Source organism: Vanessa atalanta, chromosome 4 (genome assembly GCF_905147765.1).
Source record: "Vanessa atalanta chromosome 4, ilVanAtal1.2, whole genome shotgun sequence".
Lineage (NCBI taxonomy): Eukaryota > Metazoa > Arthropoda > Insecta > Lepidoptera > Nymphalidae > Vanessa > Vanessa atalanta.
Window position 1 is genome coordinate 6,787,730 of NC_061874.1, and position 19,518 is coordinate 6,807,247.

A 19,518-nucleotide genomic window follows, 5' to 3' on the forward strand; every position below is an offset into this window, starting at 1 on the left:
AAAAATACATACCCCTGAACGACTATTGAGTAATCCCGTATTAGCGTCATAATCTAATTCTATTTCTGATGTTCCCTTTTCTGTAATTTTTGTCAAATAGCCAATTCCAGACACCTTTAGTTCGAGTTTATGGTCTTGTGTATTTTCGATTGAACTAACAATATTGCTATAATCCCTCAATAATTGAATTTTATTACCCGATGCATCAGTAACGGTTGATAATTTTCCAAAACTAGTATTTTTAGAATACAAAAATGAATATCTTGTCTTTCCTGAAGTTAAGTCCTTTGTCGTAATATGTTGTCCATAACGATTGAAAACGTAAATTTCTGACGTAGGTGGATAAGGTATTCGGAATTCTCCATTTTCATCATGAGAGGGTAAGTAATGTTTCAGTGCCAAAATATGAAGTGAACCTGTTTACATACAACACAAATATATTAATAAAAGTATTTAAAATATAAAAATAAATAAATAATTATCGCAACGTTATCATAATTTATTGAATTTTTACCTTGGTCAACTACGTTTAGGACGCCATCTGGCGTGACTGCCAAGGCAGATATTGTCTGGAACTTTGCATTCGATGATAGTAATGTTTCAGTATTCGTCGGCGGTTCATCTCCTACTGCAACGCTTAATCGACAAGGGCATCCTGCACCTTCTTCACGAATATTTACAGGGACAACGGTTGCCGAAATTGAAGTATTACATTCACAACTAAGTTCTTTAAAGTTTTCTTGTACCTTTCCGGCAAAATGCAAAATTTTTCCAGATGGATCAATTGTCTTTATCGTGTTTGTTTTTTTAGCATCGGATTCTGCGACGTATAGAATGCCACTAGGTGCAAATGCTATGGCTAGAATAGTGCCTAAACTAGAATCTTCCCTAAAGTCAGTATTTGTTCTGTTTGATGGCTTAACGATCGGTTTACCGTCACTTCCTAGTCGACAATGAGATGGTTGGCCAGCAACTACCTTTATTTTCATGTCAACAGTTAGTTTCAAAATGATTCTATCATCTATAAAATACAAAGATCCATCTAAAGGCGATAAAGCAACGCCAGTGGGCCATTGTAGCTGAGCTTCATATGGTGGTATAGCTCCACGGCAAGGTACGGGTGACCAATGATTGTGATGCCCATGATGTCCGACAAGAGTGTGGATGATTCCACTTGGATCAACAGCACGTATGTTAGTTCCATCTGCGATGTACATTGTTCTATCTGCTGCTATAGCAAGACCTATAAATTAAATAAAGTTATAAAATTCAGCATTGAGTAAAAGTCAATATTTCATGTCATGACAATATTTTAAAATAATAATTTAATAATCTTATCTACCTTTCGGGTGGGCCAACTTTGCATTAATAGCAGGTCCTTCGTCACCGCAATTTGAATCGTCTCCTGGTACACAGCGGTCACCATTTCCGACAATAGGTTCGGAATTCATTGCTGGGTCTCGAACTTTGTCTAGAACTACAACTCTTCGTACTTGATGCCTTTCTGAATCTGATATGTAAAGATATCCATCTGCTGGAGATATGCAGATGTAGTATTGATATGCAACTTGTGTTGTTCTAAAATCACAGAAAAGAACATATTAACAAAATAAATTAAATAATATTTAAAGCAGTAACAAAATGTTTTGTGTATTTTATATAAAGTATATGTAGAAGTAACTTACTCCAGTTGAAGTACGGTGGTAACCACACCTTCCGGAGTAATCCGACGCACAAGATTAAAGTCTCCGACATACAGAGATCCATCGGGTCCAGAAGTGAGTGCAGTTGGTGTTAAAAGTCGCGAATCAGCCGCTTTTCCATTACAATGATCAGGGCAATTTAAGGATCTTTGTAGCCCTGTGCCCATTACAACCTAGAAGCAATATTAACATTTTAATTAAGATCATTTTAATGATCATTTAATTCGATAAATTAAATAAAACATCGGATTATATTTTCGTTTCAATTTAGTTTTAATAATACCTGAACAGTTCTTGGATACTGCTTCAGATGTAATAAGGCACCATCTCCTTTCTGTAGTATGCCTTCATGAAAATTATAATGATGATGTATATCCAGACCCCATCCACCGATATCAGAAATATCAACGTCAAATCCAGTTAATGTCGCTGTTTGTGTTTCCCACACAACCGCTGAACATGATGTGTATTCATAGCCGATAGAGATTTTGGCTTGAGCCTGGCCGTATACCTAATGAAAATAATAATAAACATTTAATTTGCGATTACTCCAAATAATCCAATTAATTAATTGAATATATTGTTTGTATAGCCGAGATGGCCCAGTGATTAGAACGCGTGCATCTTAACCGATGATTTCGGGTTCAAACCCAGGCAGGCACCACTGAATTTCATGTGCTTAATTTGTGTTTATAATTCATCTCGTGCTCGGCGGTGAAGGAAAACATCGTGAGGAAACCTGCATGTGTCTAATTTCAACGAAATTCAGCCACATGTGTATTCCGCCAACCCGCATTGGAGCAGCGTGGTGGAATATGCTCCAAACCTTCTCCTCAAAGGGAGAGGAGGCCTTTATCCCAGCAGTGGGACATTTACGGGCTGCTTATTTATATTGTTTTTTAGTTCGTATATAAATAATGTATTAGATTAGAAAATAAGCTACGATTGTTGGTTTTATGTTAGTTTTATTATTTTCTAAATTTCTTTATTTATGATAAAAAATACTTTACCTTCTGTTTATAAACATTTCTCTTATTCCAAGCAAATATATGAGTCAAGTCAGGATCCGCTTCGTACGTGTGAGTATGTAGAGAGCCCTCAATTTCGACGCGCACATGAACTCGAGTGAGAGAGGCCGGTACCACTCTTCGGGTCAATTGGATGTGTACACAAGATAAGTATCCAGCTGCTTGTGATGAGCGATAAGTTAGCTTTACCGATGAGCCTGGTATTCCAATAGATTCGCTTACAATCTGTAAAAAATATTTTATTCAACGTCTAAACTACAAAAAAGGTCTTGAAATACTATAAACACCTGAAGTAAATGAATATTAAATGCTTAAAAGTAAGTAAAGTCTTAATTGTTCACCTGCGCCTCAGGATATATGACGGTCGATGTCGTGGGAGATGACACGGCTGGTGCAGCAAGCGCTGGCATAGCGACTACTTCAGGTCTTAGGCGTTCGTGATCGTGCGCACTACATGGCGGAATCTCCGATTCCCACCATTGTGGCATAGGTGACCAATCCAAACGAGGTGGTGCTCTGAAGTAGGGTTCAAGAAAGAGTTAATTTTATGTAACAGTTTTCTCTAACTTTTTACGGGGCTTATAAGCAGTAAAACTTGAAAAATAAAAAAATATATATTAATTAATTTAATGTTCTATTTGATACAAGAATATATAGGACTATTTTTTCCGAGAATCTGTAAACATGGAAATATGAATAGGTTAATTTTAAAAGGAAAGTTTGAGCAATTTTTGTAATTTATGCCTACCTCGGCGTAGGTACTTTGATACTGTCATCGCTTAGCTCCATTTGTACTGGTGGTAATACAACTATTTGATTCCATGGCACGAAGACAGTCTTCCGAAGTGGCTTGAACGGTGATCTCTGGAACTGCAGCGTAACTGCACCTCCACCATTCACCAACACGTCGAACCTAGAAAGTTGCGAAGGTGAAAAATAACTACGGAAGAACTTATGACGACGTGTCTTGTACTTGTATTTGGTATTTTTTTTTTGAACTGGGTTAAGGATAATTTTATTATATCGTGTAGTATTATATCGTGAAACACACGGTGTATTGGTTTACTTTAATTAAGTTTAATAGTGGTTAATTCTTAATTATTTCATAATAAGAAGGTCATATGTTCAAAATCAAAGTTATATTATGTAATAGATTCCCAGGTATATAGATTCCCATACGTTATTCTTTGACGTATAATATAACAAAAAACGGTGAATCATATTAATTCGATTGTCAATCGATGTATGCTTTTTAATCATTTAAAGATTTGTGCAAAATCACGCGGTTTTTTAAACTTAATCAGCTTAGCAATTCTAATAGTATATAAAAAAAATATTACTATTTATTATTACTTTACTATTTATTTTATATACTTTTTATTTCAGCTTTAATTTTGAAGAATATAATTTACGATTTAGTTTTACACTTAGGATATATTACAATATGTTTCGTTTAATGTTTAGATCGTATACCTTGTTTTTTTTTTTAAATAAAATGCCATAATAATTATAAAAATTGTATAAAAAATTATCCAATTGGTTTAAAAAAGGAAACAAATATATCGCTTATTAAGATGGAACAAACATAGGTCCAATTATTATATTATTAAGAGAATAAGGAAAATTTTGTGACCGGCGTATTTGTAATAAAATGGATCGTTTTTTGTTTATCTAAGAATTAATAGAAAGATCTCTGATTTGTGTTTTTCCATGTTTTTTATGGTTATCACTAAGCAATGGTTATATTATTGTGATAAGTTTTCTGAGTTCCCGGTCAGATAGTAACTGCTGGTTGCTAGTTATTACTATTTATTTAAATAAATATTTTAATTAAATGAATTGTTACAAACTAATTATGATTCACCTTATAATATTAGAGTTGATACAAATATAAATATACATTTCATTCGAATAGGTATAATTAGTATTTTTCAAAACATGATTGTACCTACGACTGAAGAACCACATAGATTTTTTAGCTATATAATTTTGTATGGAATAAACATATTTGTCGGGGTTTTATTTTATCATAAGATTTGAATTTATTAAGTGATCAAAGTCTCTGCAGAATTTCATTAAAGAAATGAATATCTTCCCCTAGGGAGGATGTATTGACTTTGCGGAGTTGGAAACTTAGTGTTACAAGTTTATCTTCACTTCTCGTGTTTATACTAAGTTTATTGCTGTTTCAGAATAATCAATATTATTATCGATATGGATGTTAATACATCGTGTCGCTACCTAAGTCCATACGTTTAACATCAATGAGCTTTTACCCGACAATATTGTCTTTGTAATTAGAATAAAATAAAATTGAATTAACCCTTAAAATAATAGTTTACAAAAAAAATATTATGAATATATAACTAAGGTCATATTAATTTTATTAAGTTTAAAGGTTATATTAGTGTTAATTTTAAAACCGCATATCTATGCCGTGGAACTAAAGACTTGTAATACTTCTTTTTTTTCCTATACTTTTTCTCTTCCTATACTTACTTATATTTCTGTTAAAATTATATAAATATTCACAACATAAATCAAATTTGATTTAAAATTTTTATTTTTCATAGAGTGAGGGTTAAAACAAAGTTTTTAAAAATTCAAAATATTTATGTATATAACTATATACCTTTTTAAGCCAATGGCACTAACGGTGATATATTTTTAGATGGAAAAAATAATATAGTAACAACTGCGTTCCATTTTAATAAAATAAAATAAAGATAGCATTATTAGTAAAATGTTTAATATTTGGTGAAGGGGTATTATTTTTAATAACGGGACACACCAACGCATTTTCCTAGGGGGCGATCGCCCAGGGCGGTAGATCTCACAGACCTTGTATTGTCAAATTTATTGAAGTAAATATCTAGAGGCGCAAACCAAATACATTGTGCTTATTATAAGTCAGACTAAAAGCGATATTTGCATCTAAGTCGTCATGACGTAGATTTGAAAGTTATAGACATGAAGTTGTTACATATATAACATTCTTACACCTGTGGTGATATTGTAACAGTTTGTTATATTATTTTAAGCTCATAACATACATGAGAAACGTATGTACTTTTTAAAATTACACGATAACTCAAAAATTTTTTTTGTAAAAATCGCTAACTGGGTTCATACGGGAGAGGTCTATTATGACACAAGCAAATAAATTATGTATGTTGAAACTGTTTGATGCTAAAGATAATATCATAAAACATTTTAAACATAATAATATAATCATCATTACAAAGTCAATTAAAAAGAAATAAATAAAAAGTCTTAACGCAAATTATTGAACGTTTTTCTGAGCTGTTTTTTTTTTAATAACATTTATGCATTTCCATATAATCAGATACAATCTTGTTGTTTTTATTAAGATTTAAGTAAAACCTTCGCCATGCTTTATAGCAAGGGTAAATATTAGCATATTCATGAACTCCCTAACATATTCTCCGGCATAATAAGTTAAATTTTAACGAAACGCCGCTTTTACAGCTTAATTACATTCAAAAGGACGCCCATACATACAATGTAGTTATTACGCCTCATAAAAATAAAGATAAACAAATATTAATTTAAAAATAATTTCATATCGTGTATTATTACGGGTATTATCCGTATAGTTGCTGTTATATAATTCGATTAAGTGTATGGAATTCGTAATGACCGTAACGGAAAATTAACGAATTCTACAGCCTACACGGTTGTTTAGATCAAATATTTACAACGTTTGTTATTTCTTCTTTAAATACGGGACGGCACGCGATTCGAGAAAGTCGTAACGTAAATTTAATAACTTTAACATTTAAACTTACAAATTGTCTTTTATAAGTTTTATTGAAATATTGCGGAATATTAACACGAAATGTTTTAATTTCATATAAAATATACATTTTTTATTACTTCATAATAAAATAATGATAATTTATTGAAAAAAGGATTAAATTTGATTTTTGAAATAAATAGAATCGATGAAACTTTTTAATTTATTGATGCTTAAATAATATTTCTACTAAAAATATTGTATTTGCATATAAAAGGAGAAGGTTAACGGGCCCAACGCAAGCTGCACTCTTTGTTTAATGTATGTATTATAGAGTGTAAGTGCTTTGTACTTTACGACGGCACGTGTACCATCACCTGGCGGCGTCAGACTTGTCTTCCTTTGAATTAAGGGTTGAACGACTTACATGCAATTAATTCGCAAAGAAACCATTAATTTTATTTTTAAATACTTGTTTTGAACACGGCGATATCGTTATAGTTTGATTTCCATTGGCATATATATAACTATTAACCGTAATAAAAATGCATTCTATGTATCTTTCTGTGTATAACCAACAAAGTTTCATTGAAACCCAGGAATTAAGTATACGAACAAATTTAATCAAAGTTTGTCAAGATCAGTAGTAAAACAAAATAATTATTTCATAGTACTTACCATCCACCTTGTCTTGTAAGAGTGAATCCAAATCTCGCTTCACGATCAACGGACACCCTGATGCCGATGATGCCGAGCCCCTGCGGCGACACTACCTGCCCCCGCATCACCGACACTCGGCTGCACATCACACCGCTTATCAGTTCGTGTTGGCAGAGCACAGCGCAAGCGGCGGTATGATTCACAACTCACATGCTTTAATTACCATAAACCGTTCTTACTTGCCTATGTACATTTATGCATCGTTGTATAAAGTTACTTTTTTGTATTCATTAGAAATAACGATCTATCTCAGAACCTAAGTGATTTAAATATAAATCATGCATTCATTTATTTTAATTATCAAATAAGTTTCAGATAAATATCGTATCATTTAAATTACTCTTTTGCAATAACGAAATAATATATTTAAGATGTTCATTATATGTTTTTATATTTTATTTCGAATAAATAATATATTCCTGTCGACAATAACTCTAACATTAGTCCTAATATTGTAACATTTAGTATGTATGATATTTTTAATAATTTAGAAAACTTTTCTCTGTTTAATTATAGTGAATTTATTTTAAATATGGAAAATAGTTTTGTTCAAATATGCATTTGACTTTGTTTTTAATTAAGGGAATATTTACATCATTCGAAAGGCTCAATTAAAATAGTTATTAATATTTTGCTAAAATAAATACGTCGTTTACCAGTCTATTAACTAGTCCGGCTGTATTACTAAATAAAAAAGTTTTACCGTTAACGTAATAAAAGTAAAAACCATTACTAGTTATTTTTGTAGAAATCAAAATGTGAAAATATTTCAACGTACATTTTTATATAATAAGTAACTTATTTCAATCACTACCATTTTAGCACCTTTGACATCATTAACACGATCGCTAGATCATAATTCTAGTATATTTTGTAAACATTATAACAAAGAATTATTTATTGACTAGACAAACCTACTTTAACAAACATATTACGAATATTGTCTTAATAATATTACGAATTGCAAAATGTCTTGTTGTTGAATTAAAAAATTGTTTTTACTAAAGAAGTTTTAACGGTTCATGTGAATCATATCGCCGCATGCGCATCCTCAATAAATATCGAGGTAATCGTGCTAATGCTTTATAACTTGCAATCAAATCTGTGAAAGTGAAGTATGAAAATAAAAATTGAAAAATAATATAAGAAGTATTAGCATTGCACATTCTCTTTTCAGGATTAGCTAAATATCTAGAGGAAACTTCCATTTACATACATATTTATGAATAAAAAAATAATAATAAAGAATTATATGTAAACGGAAATCTGACTAGATAGGTATGTAGGTATTATGCATGTAACAGCTGCCACACAGACCATAGTCAATATTTTTGATATAACAGGATTTGATATCTACGTTGTTAAGTTAAGTACCATCTCATGACACAAAAATTGGTGCAAATTATACAATATAAAATTCAAAAATGATAATACTTAACTTTTCCAAAGTGTAAAAAGTGCAATTGTGTCCAGCTTGGAAAAAGTCTACGTTTTAAACACAAGCCTGAATTTATTCTATGTACAAAAATATACAAGATTATAATTCTCCAATTTCACCTCAATGGGTGGAATCGAACTGGCCTCGAATTGAATTCCTACATTTCACCCAGACATTAACGAACAAGCGAAGTTAAATCAAAGCTTGAAAAAAACTCTTATTCAATATCAATTGGTAAAACATGTTGTGAAAACAAACGTAGGAATTGTTTGACTTCAAATATTAATCGAATGTTTCAAATATTATAAATACATTTCATAATTATTGTAGTATACTTCTTAAAGTTTATAAAATTATAATGATTTGATTTGATTATGAGACAAAAATAGGATTTATTTCCTACGTGGAAAGTCAATATTATGTTTAAACTTTATGTTAATGATAAAAAAAATCGACAAATTAAACTTATTATTTAAAAAAATGTATTCTACATTCGTGATAACGCTATAAATATTTAAAAATAAGTAAAACTATAAATGATTATTAGTTGATATTCCATTTGTAGCTGAAATGTAACATTTTATAAAATATTTAAATTGTATGTTATGTTATATTTTTCTGAAATATTAATGGCGAACAACGTATGCAGTACAGAACATAATAAAATATACTTACTCAGTAAAGTTTGTCAACGAGACTGTTTTTTTTTTAAGTTTTAATTTGCTTGTATGGTTATTATTAATAAATTTCGTGTTATCATTGATCAAAATCAAGTCGTATTGTGCTGGTAACCTTTAGTTAAAATATTATATTTAAATAAGTACTTGAGGTGAATAAATTGTATTTTATATAGTCTTCAAACGATTTCAAGTAACGACAGATATCCAGTAAAATCAATGTTTGCTTATGTTATATATATAGTTTACACTCTGGAAAAAACATGTATATTACACACACAAAAGATATATGAAAGATTAATCAGTATGTTGCACCAATTTCGTTGTCGTTAAAACTAAAATGTTGTAACTTTGTGACCGGTTGATGGAGGCAATGGTTTTAATGTACAGTGTCGACGAAGTTGCTATCATCTCGTCTGTGAAGTACTCGAAGTATATTAACAACTCGTGTTTTTATTAGTTACAGGTTAAGGATCTAAACACATAAAGAGCTTGGGCAGAGGGTAAGGGGTTGGTTAACAGATGATAGACGCAGACAAAGGGTAAGGAACACATAAAAGGGTAAGTTTATTCGAAGCTAAATTTGCGTGTTCGCTGAAATTTGCTCGATTAATGACATATATTCGCGTCTCGATTCGTATATATTACAGCCCTACACCTAAGAAAATGTGTTTTTAACGTTTTGCGTGAAAGCGTAAATGATTTTCCTAAGATTTTATAGTATAACAAAAGTATATCATAAGTATATGTGAGCAATAATAGAAGCACAGTAGACGAGAACAAATATTACAAAAATACAATTGTGGTTGCGACAAATAGTATTTGAAACGGTACGAGTTCTTACAGTCACGTGATTTACGATTAAGCATCCGAGGACTTTGTCGCAACCACAAAGAACATTTAAGACAGACATACAGATGTTACATACACATAGAGAATGAAACGAATACAGACAAAGGAGTAAACGAAAAGTGAAAAGCGTTAGTATCGCCGTTCGCGTGCCTTTTGGAAGGCAAGCGGCGGGCGTTGGCATTACACACATATGCAGGAATCGCAACAAAAGGGAATAGGTTAACAGATACTGAACACTGAGGGGCGAGGGCGGGCTGACTGACACTTACCATGGTGTAAAGGAATTCCAGAACTCGCTAGGAGTGGCGGACACACGGCGGCACAGGGACACAGAAAGACAGGACAGATTACTACACAGATACCTACATCCCTCAGTGCAACCCCACCCCGATTTGCAATCGGTGCGGCCGATTGCGCTCGTCTACGCTGGTTACCTTGCGTTTTAACACTTGCTTTAAATTATCGTTTTAAATTGTTCCCATATGTCAGTACTGATTAAGAAATAAAGCCCGTTTGCATTAGAACAACACCACCACTATTTTTTTTTTGTTTATAACATTACTTTATATAATAGTTGAATCGAGTAAAACTGTAGGTTGCCCCAAGATAGTTTACTATTATACGAACGGTAGTACGGAATAAAAGTACATGCTAGATGGTGAGCGCGCAAAGGTTTTAAGTGTTATATTTATTTAGGCCCAACGAAACAAATGCCAGAACGCAATATAACCCTTCCAGACTTTCCAACACAAATAAAATAGTTAAGCGGCTCGTGTTTTAATGCAAACAAACTTTTAAGGCGCTTTTGCATATAAAGCGAGGTGGGTTGTCTACTTTTTTATTTTTTTATTCAGTTTTGCTTTGTCTTATTCTGTTGTTATAAGAGATCTTATCATATTTTTTTAATGAACCGTGATGTATGTTAGTTTTTAGATTAAAGTTCTTTTAATTATTAAATTGGTTGGACTCAGATCATGAAAGAAAATATTTATAAAATCTACCTAAAATTATTAATCATCGTTTAATTGTTATGTTTATTTTAAAATATTTTCGTTAATTAATCTATCATAATTTGAGCCATATCTGACTGTAAGTTTAATATCTACTATATTTGACGAAAGACAAACAAAACTGTTCGAAAGCTTTGAGCGCTCAGGAGATTGAATTCAAATATATTTAATTTATTATATTTAATAGACGCTTTTATTTTTATTAGACAAACAGGTAGGGTAAGACACACACAAGGAATAAACATTAGACAATACACAACACATCGGATCTGGTGTGAAAACATAAATTGTTAAAAAAATATAAATAAACATTAAGTTATGTTAAAAATTATTAACCATGCCGGGATTGCAAATAATAAATCAATAAATTTGCTTTCGCAAAAAAATAAAAAAATAGGAAAATCAAAACACTTCCACCAGATGAGAAAATAACAGTAATGTAGTAAACAATTTTGTAATAAAATAAAAAATAACCACACCAAATCCTTGGAGGGGTTAGAGGAGATGAAAAGGAATCGTTTTGGTTAAGGTGCTAGTTCCTAAATACATAATGTCATCATAGTTTTTGTTCTTAACGGATTTACAAAGTATGGAGATGATAATACGGATCTACTCATATTGGTAAGTGCAAATTATCAATTTATAACTGTGCAAAACCGATAGGTCAATCCTAAGCCATCGTCGAGTAAAAGATATCGCTTTTAACACAAGTTTTGAATAAAATTAACTTTCGATATCTTTCACGTATGAAGTGAATTGGTGTTACCCAGTCTTTTTATACAAACTAATTACTTACCTTTCTGAATATTCATCCATGTGGGCATAGCTCTGGACAGAGTTTTCTTCAATAAGAAACTTAACACGTTGGTAGAATGACGCGGTGACAGATGGTGGCTGCTTACGAAGTAATACTTCAACGGGGTCGTTGGAGGCCAAACACATTATATGTTCGGCACATTCTGGTCGACTGCAGCATTCAGAGTCCGAGCAGTCCGTCATGCCATCTTCAAAACGTAGTGCCAATGTCAAATGACCAATCGATTTACATGAGGTGGGTTCTTTTAAAAAATCTGTGTTAATTTGTACATATTATTTACTTTACCTTCATCATTATCCTCGTTATCGCTGCAAGATAGTTCAAGTGCAATAGAGCAATCGGTACCAGCCCAGCCGTCAGCGCACGAACACCGATAGACGCCGTCTTCCAGCAAACATTGACCATGGCGAGAGCAGCCGTTTGGACAACCAGCTAGATATTATAGTAAGGTGTTCATTGAATTTTGAATTTGGAATATTTTAACAAATTTAAGCTCTGATAATTATATTGTAATTATCTAATGAAAACTTACGTAAAGTGCAGTGTCTCCCATTCCAACCTTGGGTGCAAACGCAAGTACCGTTTTTACATTGGCCATGTTCATGACAACGCGTATCGCATGGTCGTTGATCACATAATGAACCCGTCCATCCGTCGTCGCAGCGACAAACTCCCTCCGCACAAACTCCATGAGGTCCACAATCCAGTGAACACACCACTATAAGATATTTTTTATTGTTAAAATAATGCTTTTTAATATTTCTTTCTAGATACATACATGTATATATATTATTTACCTTGAGAGCAGTCATCGCCTGTATATAATGGATCACATACACATCTTCCTGCATCTAAATCATATACGCCTCTCTGTGAGCAAGCGGGCAAGCATCGTTGAACACGTGCGTCACGTTCTGAACAAGCTGCGCCACGCCAGCCAGCGCGACAAACACACCGACCACGGACACACGACCCGTGACCGCCACAAGTAGGGTCCAGGCAATCCTCTGTGTAAGAATATAGTTATTGTTATCGGTATTGAAACCTACTAAGTTAAATATATAAATTTCAAATATTCTAAAATGTATAATAACCTTCATCACACTTTCCTCCTTTCCAACCAGCTTTACAATGACATTGACCAGCAATACATTGTCCCCGACCAGAACAATCAGCTGGTTCACAATCATGTGCCGGAATATCACATTCTGCCCCTTTCCAACCTTCAGAACAGTGACATATACCGCCGGCATAAGCACCATGACCAGAGCAAAGAACAGGACACACACCTAAAAAATTAAAGTAAAATGAGTCTCCCTTCGTTTTGTTCTTAGTTCATAATTAATAATTTGTTTGTAAATAATATATTGACTCACTTTTCGAACAGTCGTGTCCTTCAAAACCATCCATACATTCGCATTTCCCAAGGTAACAAGATCCGTGTCCAGAACAGTCATCAGGACAAGAGTTAGTCACACCTTCGGCTTCAGAAACGATCATTTCAACATGATGCGGTTGGAGTTCGTCATTGTATATTGAAATGAACCATCTCCCTGTGTCGAGATATTGAAGTATACTAACATTTACTCGCATGTCTGTAGATCGTTTGTTTATCGTGTGGTTCCATCTTTGGAGTGGGCTAATCGTATTTATCAAAACATTAAAATCAACAAAAGTTGGTTCACGCGAGTCATGTCTGTGAGGGCTTCTCCTCTTTCTGAGTCTATGATCAACCCTGCCACCGCGAATAAATTCTACGAAATCGTATTGTGTGACACTTGGTGCTACATTTCTCCTTCCATAGACAGCAAAGTTAGCACCCCAGGGAACAGTAAAATTAAGGCTAACGAATGCAGGCTGTTTGTTGCGAAATTCAGAACTCCAAAATTGATAAGCTGGTATTGTGCCACTATGAAGTTCATCGAATTCTCTTACTTCTAAAGCTGGAGACCAAGGTGGTGGAGCAGCTTGTTGCGCTTGCTGAGGTATTATGGCTGATTCTAAGGCTGCTTCAGCTGTAGTTGACCAACCAAGTGACGATGTTGATATAGATTCTGAAAAAGTATTTTTTAGTGAATATTGTTCTGCAATGTAAATAACGCAACATAGACATTTTTAACTAATAAACATACCGTCTGAAGGTGAGGAAGTTGATAAAGCGTCTCTAATCCCATGTGAGTGTGTAACTGCTTTTACATCTTGTACCAGAATACAATTAGAATTGTCTATATTAGTTTTAATTGACGATAGCGCTGTAACAAGGCATAAATAATAAAAAAATAATATCATAGAAACAAACATTTAAATAAATCTTTTAATGTATTTTATCTTTTAATCAGTAATATTCAGAAGCCGTGGAACATTAGACCAATAATCTTACGATGCATTTTATTACGAAATGCAACATAATGAATGTCACTTGAGAATGTGACATTCGAGAGATGTATCTATGAGCAGGGTAAGTGTCGTGCCGTCCCGATGAGTATTAATTAACCGAAGCAAGTCTAAGGCGCATTTCGTGGCAGTGTGACGAAGCAATTGGTTCCGTTGCAACAGGCCGGGCAGCTTGAAAGCACGTAGGTGGTTCGGTTACACCCAAGTATTTCTTGCTGTCGGGTTTGCCGTTGTCTATTTATTATTTAACTGTTACTAACGATCGAAAATCCAGCTAAGAGATTTAATAAGATATTTTTTACGCTTTTACAAGAAAAAGAGCACGGGTTTCAAAGAATTTCCTGTTTTTATGTTTGTAAATTATAGAGCGACTGAAGCGTCCCATGTTTTAAATATCTTTAACTAGTGACTCCGGCTTCGCATGGATGTTATGTATTAATGAAAAAAAAATGAGAAGTGCTCTTAGCAATAAAACATTGATATATTAATTTCTTAACGTTTATCGAAATCATTAGTATATAGAAGTCTGTCATAAATAAGAAATATAAGTAATAGTTTAATTGAGAAACATCAAAATATGCCGACGGCTCAACGGTGGAAGATTTAAATATATATCATTTTTACTGCCAAGGTCAAAATTTTATTTTTACACATTATTTGGAAACGATGATATTTTCCAAGTATTCATTCGCATGTTACAGTATAAAAGTCAATTTGAATTTGTATCATTATAACATATAGTTTATAAATAATTCATTCGTATGAAAATACATCTTCTAATAGGAAATAGTTTTTATAAATAGTTACTGGTCCTTTGTGTTTATGTTTAGCCACTGTTAGTCATGTAAGCGCGCACGAAAACATTTTTTCGATTAAACAGACTTAATGTTCAACAATTATCTACAAAATATTTACAAATTATTCATAAAAACCTTCCTCGTTTATCGCTTTTTAAATAAGTGAAAACCGTATCTAAATTCGTTAAGTGGTTTCGGAGAAGAAAGCGGTGACTTTATTTTTTTCTATTCATAGATACTCATCCATACTAATATTATAAATGCAAAAGTAACTCTGTCTCTTACTTCTTATCGCTTAAAACGATTTAAATGAAATTTGGTGTTGCGATGGTTGAGTCACGGGGAAGGGCAAACTACGGGCTACTTTTTTTAATAAACCCCTCGAGGGAGTAAAATGGGGGTTGACGGCTTTTGTGTTATGAGATAAAGTTTTATAAATTTCGCGTGGGAAGAGCCGTAGGTTCGGCTACAAATAAATGTTTCCAAAGACCTGTACGCCTTATCCTAAACAAATTATGTTTCATTATTCCTATTTTAAAATCCAACAGTAGCTTAAAAAGAACAACGTATTGCTTTGTATAAATATAATCGATTGGATATATTTATTAGTTTTGTATGTAGCTTACAAGCGACCGGGAATTGTTGAATCGGGATTTGCTGCCCCATTAAAGATGCAATGTTTATTTTGTTTTGGAACGTGCGCGCAAGCGGGGATCTGGTTACACCGCCTCAAATAAAAGCCATGTGTCAATCCTCATACGGTTTAATTGACGCAATGCCAAGACGGAATCAACTTAATTGATTACTATTTACATTTTATTATAGATGCATATTACCAAAAGCTTTTTAAAAAAGGAAGGAGAGAGATGAGATTTTTTTTTCGAGTATATCTGATATAATATTCAACAGTACATTTATTTATCACAGTAATTAGGTTATCATCATCCCCTGTCATTTGATTTATCTCATAGATTCGATGAGATAAGCATCGCGATGCATTGACGCCATTTGGCTATTTGGGTTCTGAATTGGACAATTTACTTCAACTGGGTGAGGGTCGATAGTTAACGACAATAAGCCTTATCACCACAATGATCTCCGGATAAATTAGTACTTTATATTCATGGCCCGAATGATAAATCTTATTGATTTTTAAATCGAAGCTGCTAGGAGAACTGTATAGAATATTTATTTTACAATAAATATGTTACATTTAACACATACAAAAGACTTTTGAAGTGAATTTAATAGCGAATTGCTTAAGCTTTATGAGAGTTAACCCAATAAAAACTACTAACAACATTGAGCTATATACACTCGTGGAAGTGTAGATGACGTAATTTCCTCTCACAAAAATGATACATTGCAATGTGGTAAGTGGCGTCTTTTCCCGATGATCCCTCGTAAAATCTATAAATTGTAGTCATAGAACGGCGCTGAGGAAATAGAGGGTCGTTGAATACGTCTGAGCGATGCACGAGACGATTGTGTACAGATGGACGATGTTTGCTATCTATACTATTTTTCGAGTTAATACAATTTATTGTAATACGATTCAGCATAGATTGCATCGTGTGATGGGGGAGCAAACTCGTTTGATAGAGTCCCGAGGGATACAGCCGCGCCGTCGCACTGACTCGGTATTAGTCACGTGATAAATCTTCCGCTCCGTGTGCGTCACCCTATCTCTTTCCATTATATAAGACACATCATAATAGCGTCCTTTTCTAGTGTAAATATGATCCACATTCACGGAGGGTCGAGGTCTTGTTTGCCCTATTTTAAGAAGTGTGGACAAGAACAAATCTATCTCTGCCAAGTGCAAATTTAATCGAAAATTTTGTTGAAAAAAGTGTTCATATTTATACTCGTTTATACTTTTATATATCTTTTTTGCAAACAATAATTTCAAACAGAGATGATATATTAGTGTGCCTTAAGTTGTCAAAAACTAAAAATCGTGGCATCATTAAACCTGTACTGCAAATATCAAGACAGGTTTTGGGCTTTCCTTTAAGAAACCTAAGTTAACATCGGTAGGTTCTTAAGTTATACTAAGAGTTCAGTTCATTTTACCTATTCAATAGTTACAGTAGACAACAATAGAACAATAGAAGATAACATTTTTTCAAAAGTACTGTTTTACGATATAAACGGAATTATTCGATCGACTTGTATAGATATTAACTTTTATGTATCTGACTTGGATGAGCGTTACTTATAATACAAAAATGTATTGATAATTGAAAAAATATTCCTAAGTCGCTACATTTCTGTACTAAATTTCTTCAGATTATAATTCCTATATTCGTTCCGATTGGTTGAGTGTGTGTATATAGAGTAATAAACATAATACAAAAACTTTCGCATGTGTAATATAAATTACATAAGTACTTTTTATAACTTGTATTATTATTATCTATTAAACATGTTTAAATAATTGAATATGTTACATGTAATGTTAATGTAAATTTAGACACCAAATATGTAATGTGGCGCATGTTGTATCGAATTTTTCGTATATTACTTAAGCGTTTAGTTACAGTTATAGGGAGACTTTAACTAAAAAATTGCTAGGGTTCTCAAATTTTCAATTACATTAAAAACTTGATGCAACTATATTCGTGCACATTCATCGTGCTGGGACGTAATGAAGGGTGCAACAGATGGTTCACATTTTTTTTATTAGACCAGCAAAACTACTGTACACCAGGAGATTTATGTCGGATTAAAATACAGAACACTTTTTATTCGCTATATATCCGGAACGCCGGGAGGCGTGTTCGACAAATATTTTTATTGTGTTCCTGGAACTAAATGATTATTCGGAATGAGAGGAGAGATTTATGAATAGATTTTAATGAGGTTTTACGTCCCATGTGTAAAGCTGACAACAATGGTTGGAAAACGATATTAAATAAAACACTATTGTAATAATAATAAAGACAAAGACTATAATAATCCTTTAAGAAAACGAAAACGTATCAACTAATTTAAGATCGTAATTGAATCGTTTTTTAACCTAAGTCGTAAAATTTAATTACTTTTATACTTAAACAGAATTCTGCTGTCGCGTAAGAAAAATACTTTAATGAAGCAATTACAAAATTTTATTAAGTATTTATTTAGCCTTTTCTAATTTTAAAATTGCCGTTATATTTCAATAAATTATCAAACGTTATGTTATGTACAATGCTATGGAGCCCAGGTGACCCAGTAAATAGAGCACGTGGAGTTAACTGAAGTTTGCAGGTTTAACTGCTAAAGGAAACATATTGTAAGGGAACATTCCTGTGTTGGATGATATTCTGCCGTAAGTGTATATACCAACTGGCACCGAGTAAAGTGGTGTAATAACTCCCAAGCTTCTATATAAGAAGAGCTGACTGTTATTTACTTATAATATTATAACGTAAAACTTCTGGTTTTCTTTAGGATATCTTTGTTATAAATAGAATGAATAATTTAAGTCATTAATTTTTCGGAACAAATTCACTATACTAAATGAATGCATGCCTCAACATCACATGAAATCGATTTTTTAAGAGGAAAGAATGATTAAAGAAACCAGTTCCGCTACCTAATATATAAGAACGGCATTTTTTCTATTATTTTGGTATCTCATAAGATTACAGAATGTATCGATGAAATCTAAATGTGGTGATTTGAAGGTGTATAAGTTATTTAATTAAAAAAACGTGTATTTCTTTAAAGGTACCGGTACCGGCGCATCAATATGCGACACACGGCTTATCTACCGTCCCTACAATTTAATGCATATCTAAATGAAGCGAGATCCGATACGATAAGACCCATTGACTTGAAACATATTACGTTGAGGTGGTTCATTACATTACTTTAAAGAAACGAAGAAAATGTAAGTTTTATTTTTCTTCAAGTCCACTCTCGGACTTTCTCTCGACTAAGCACCTATAAACACGTCCGCATTTCTGTTAAGTGGATATGGTATTTTACAAAAGAAGAATTTCTTTGAGCTTGAATGACATGAAAAAAAGGTTTTAACTTGACATACGTTTCCGACAGTATTTTAGTAGATTAAAAAAGGAATACACAAAATTTCTGCAAACTTGGTAATTCAATTAAAAAATTTAATCGTTTCTTTTTTTTTATACAATATGTGCGTCATTAGTAGTGTTGATCCTAAGCTAAAGATTGCGGGTTCAACTCGGCTTATTTTTCGTGTAATTAATTTTATCTATTTTATTATTATCGTGTATTTATATTTATTGTAATTAATATCTATTGTTGGTAGCGTTCATGATCATCATCTTGAGATAACCTTTATTATTGAATAAAATCTAACT

The 19,518-nt window shown here is 32.7% G+C and overlaps 1 protein-coding gene across 3 annotated transcripts in view; it reads right to left on the minus strand.

The window, feature by feature from the left end:
* Positions 1-19,518, minus strand: part of LOC125077554 (teneurin-a) — a 49,150-nt gene that overhangs the window by 4,217 nt on the left and 25,415 nt on the right. For 2 of the 3 annotated variants that reach the window (XM_047689487.1, XM_047689485.1), the window contains 17 exons: positions 14,135-14,254; positions 13,379-14,056; positions 13,097-13,291; positions 12,800-13,009; positions 12,535-12,720; positions 12,288-12,434; positions 11,982-12,189; positions 10,445-10,471; positions 7,167-7,286; positions 3,480-3,644; positions 3,073-3,247; positions 2,714-2,956; positions 1,987-2,214; positions 1,686-1,876; positions 1,343-1,578; positions 515-1,243; positions 13-416 (listed from right to left, as the gene is read on the minus strand). In XM_047689487.1, coding sequence (XP_047545443.1) covers positions 13-416; positions 515-1,243; positions 1,343-1,578; positions 1,686-1,876; positions 1,987-2,214; positions 2,714-2,956; positions 3,073-3,247; positions 3,480-3,644; positions 7,167-7,286; positions 10,445-10,471; positions 11,982-12,189; positions 12,288-12,434; positions 12,535-12,720; positions 12,800-13,009; positions 13,097-13,291; positions 13,379-14,056; positions 14,135-14,254 — 4,262 coding nt within the window. The remainder of the gene's footprint in view (positions 1-12; positions 417-514; positions 1,244-1,342; positions 1,579-1,685; positions 1,877-1,986; positions 2,215-2,713; positions 2,957-3,072; positions 3,248-3,479; positions 3,645-7,166; positions 7,287-10,444; positions 10,472-11,981; positions 12,190-12,287; positions 12,435-12,534; positions 12,721-12,799; positions 13,010-13,096; positions 13,292-13,378; positions 14,057-14,134; positions 14,255-19,518) is intronic. The other variant, XM_047689486.1, reaches the window with a different exon arrangement.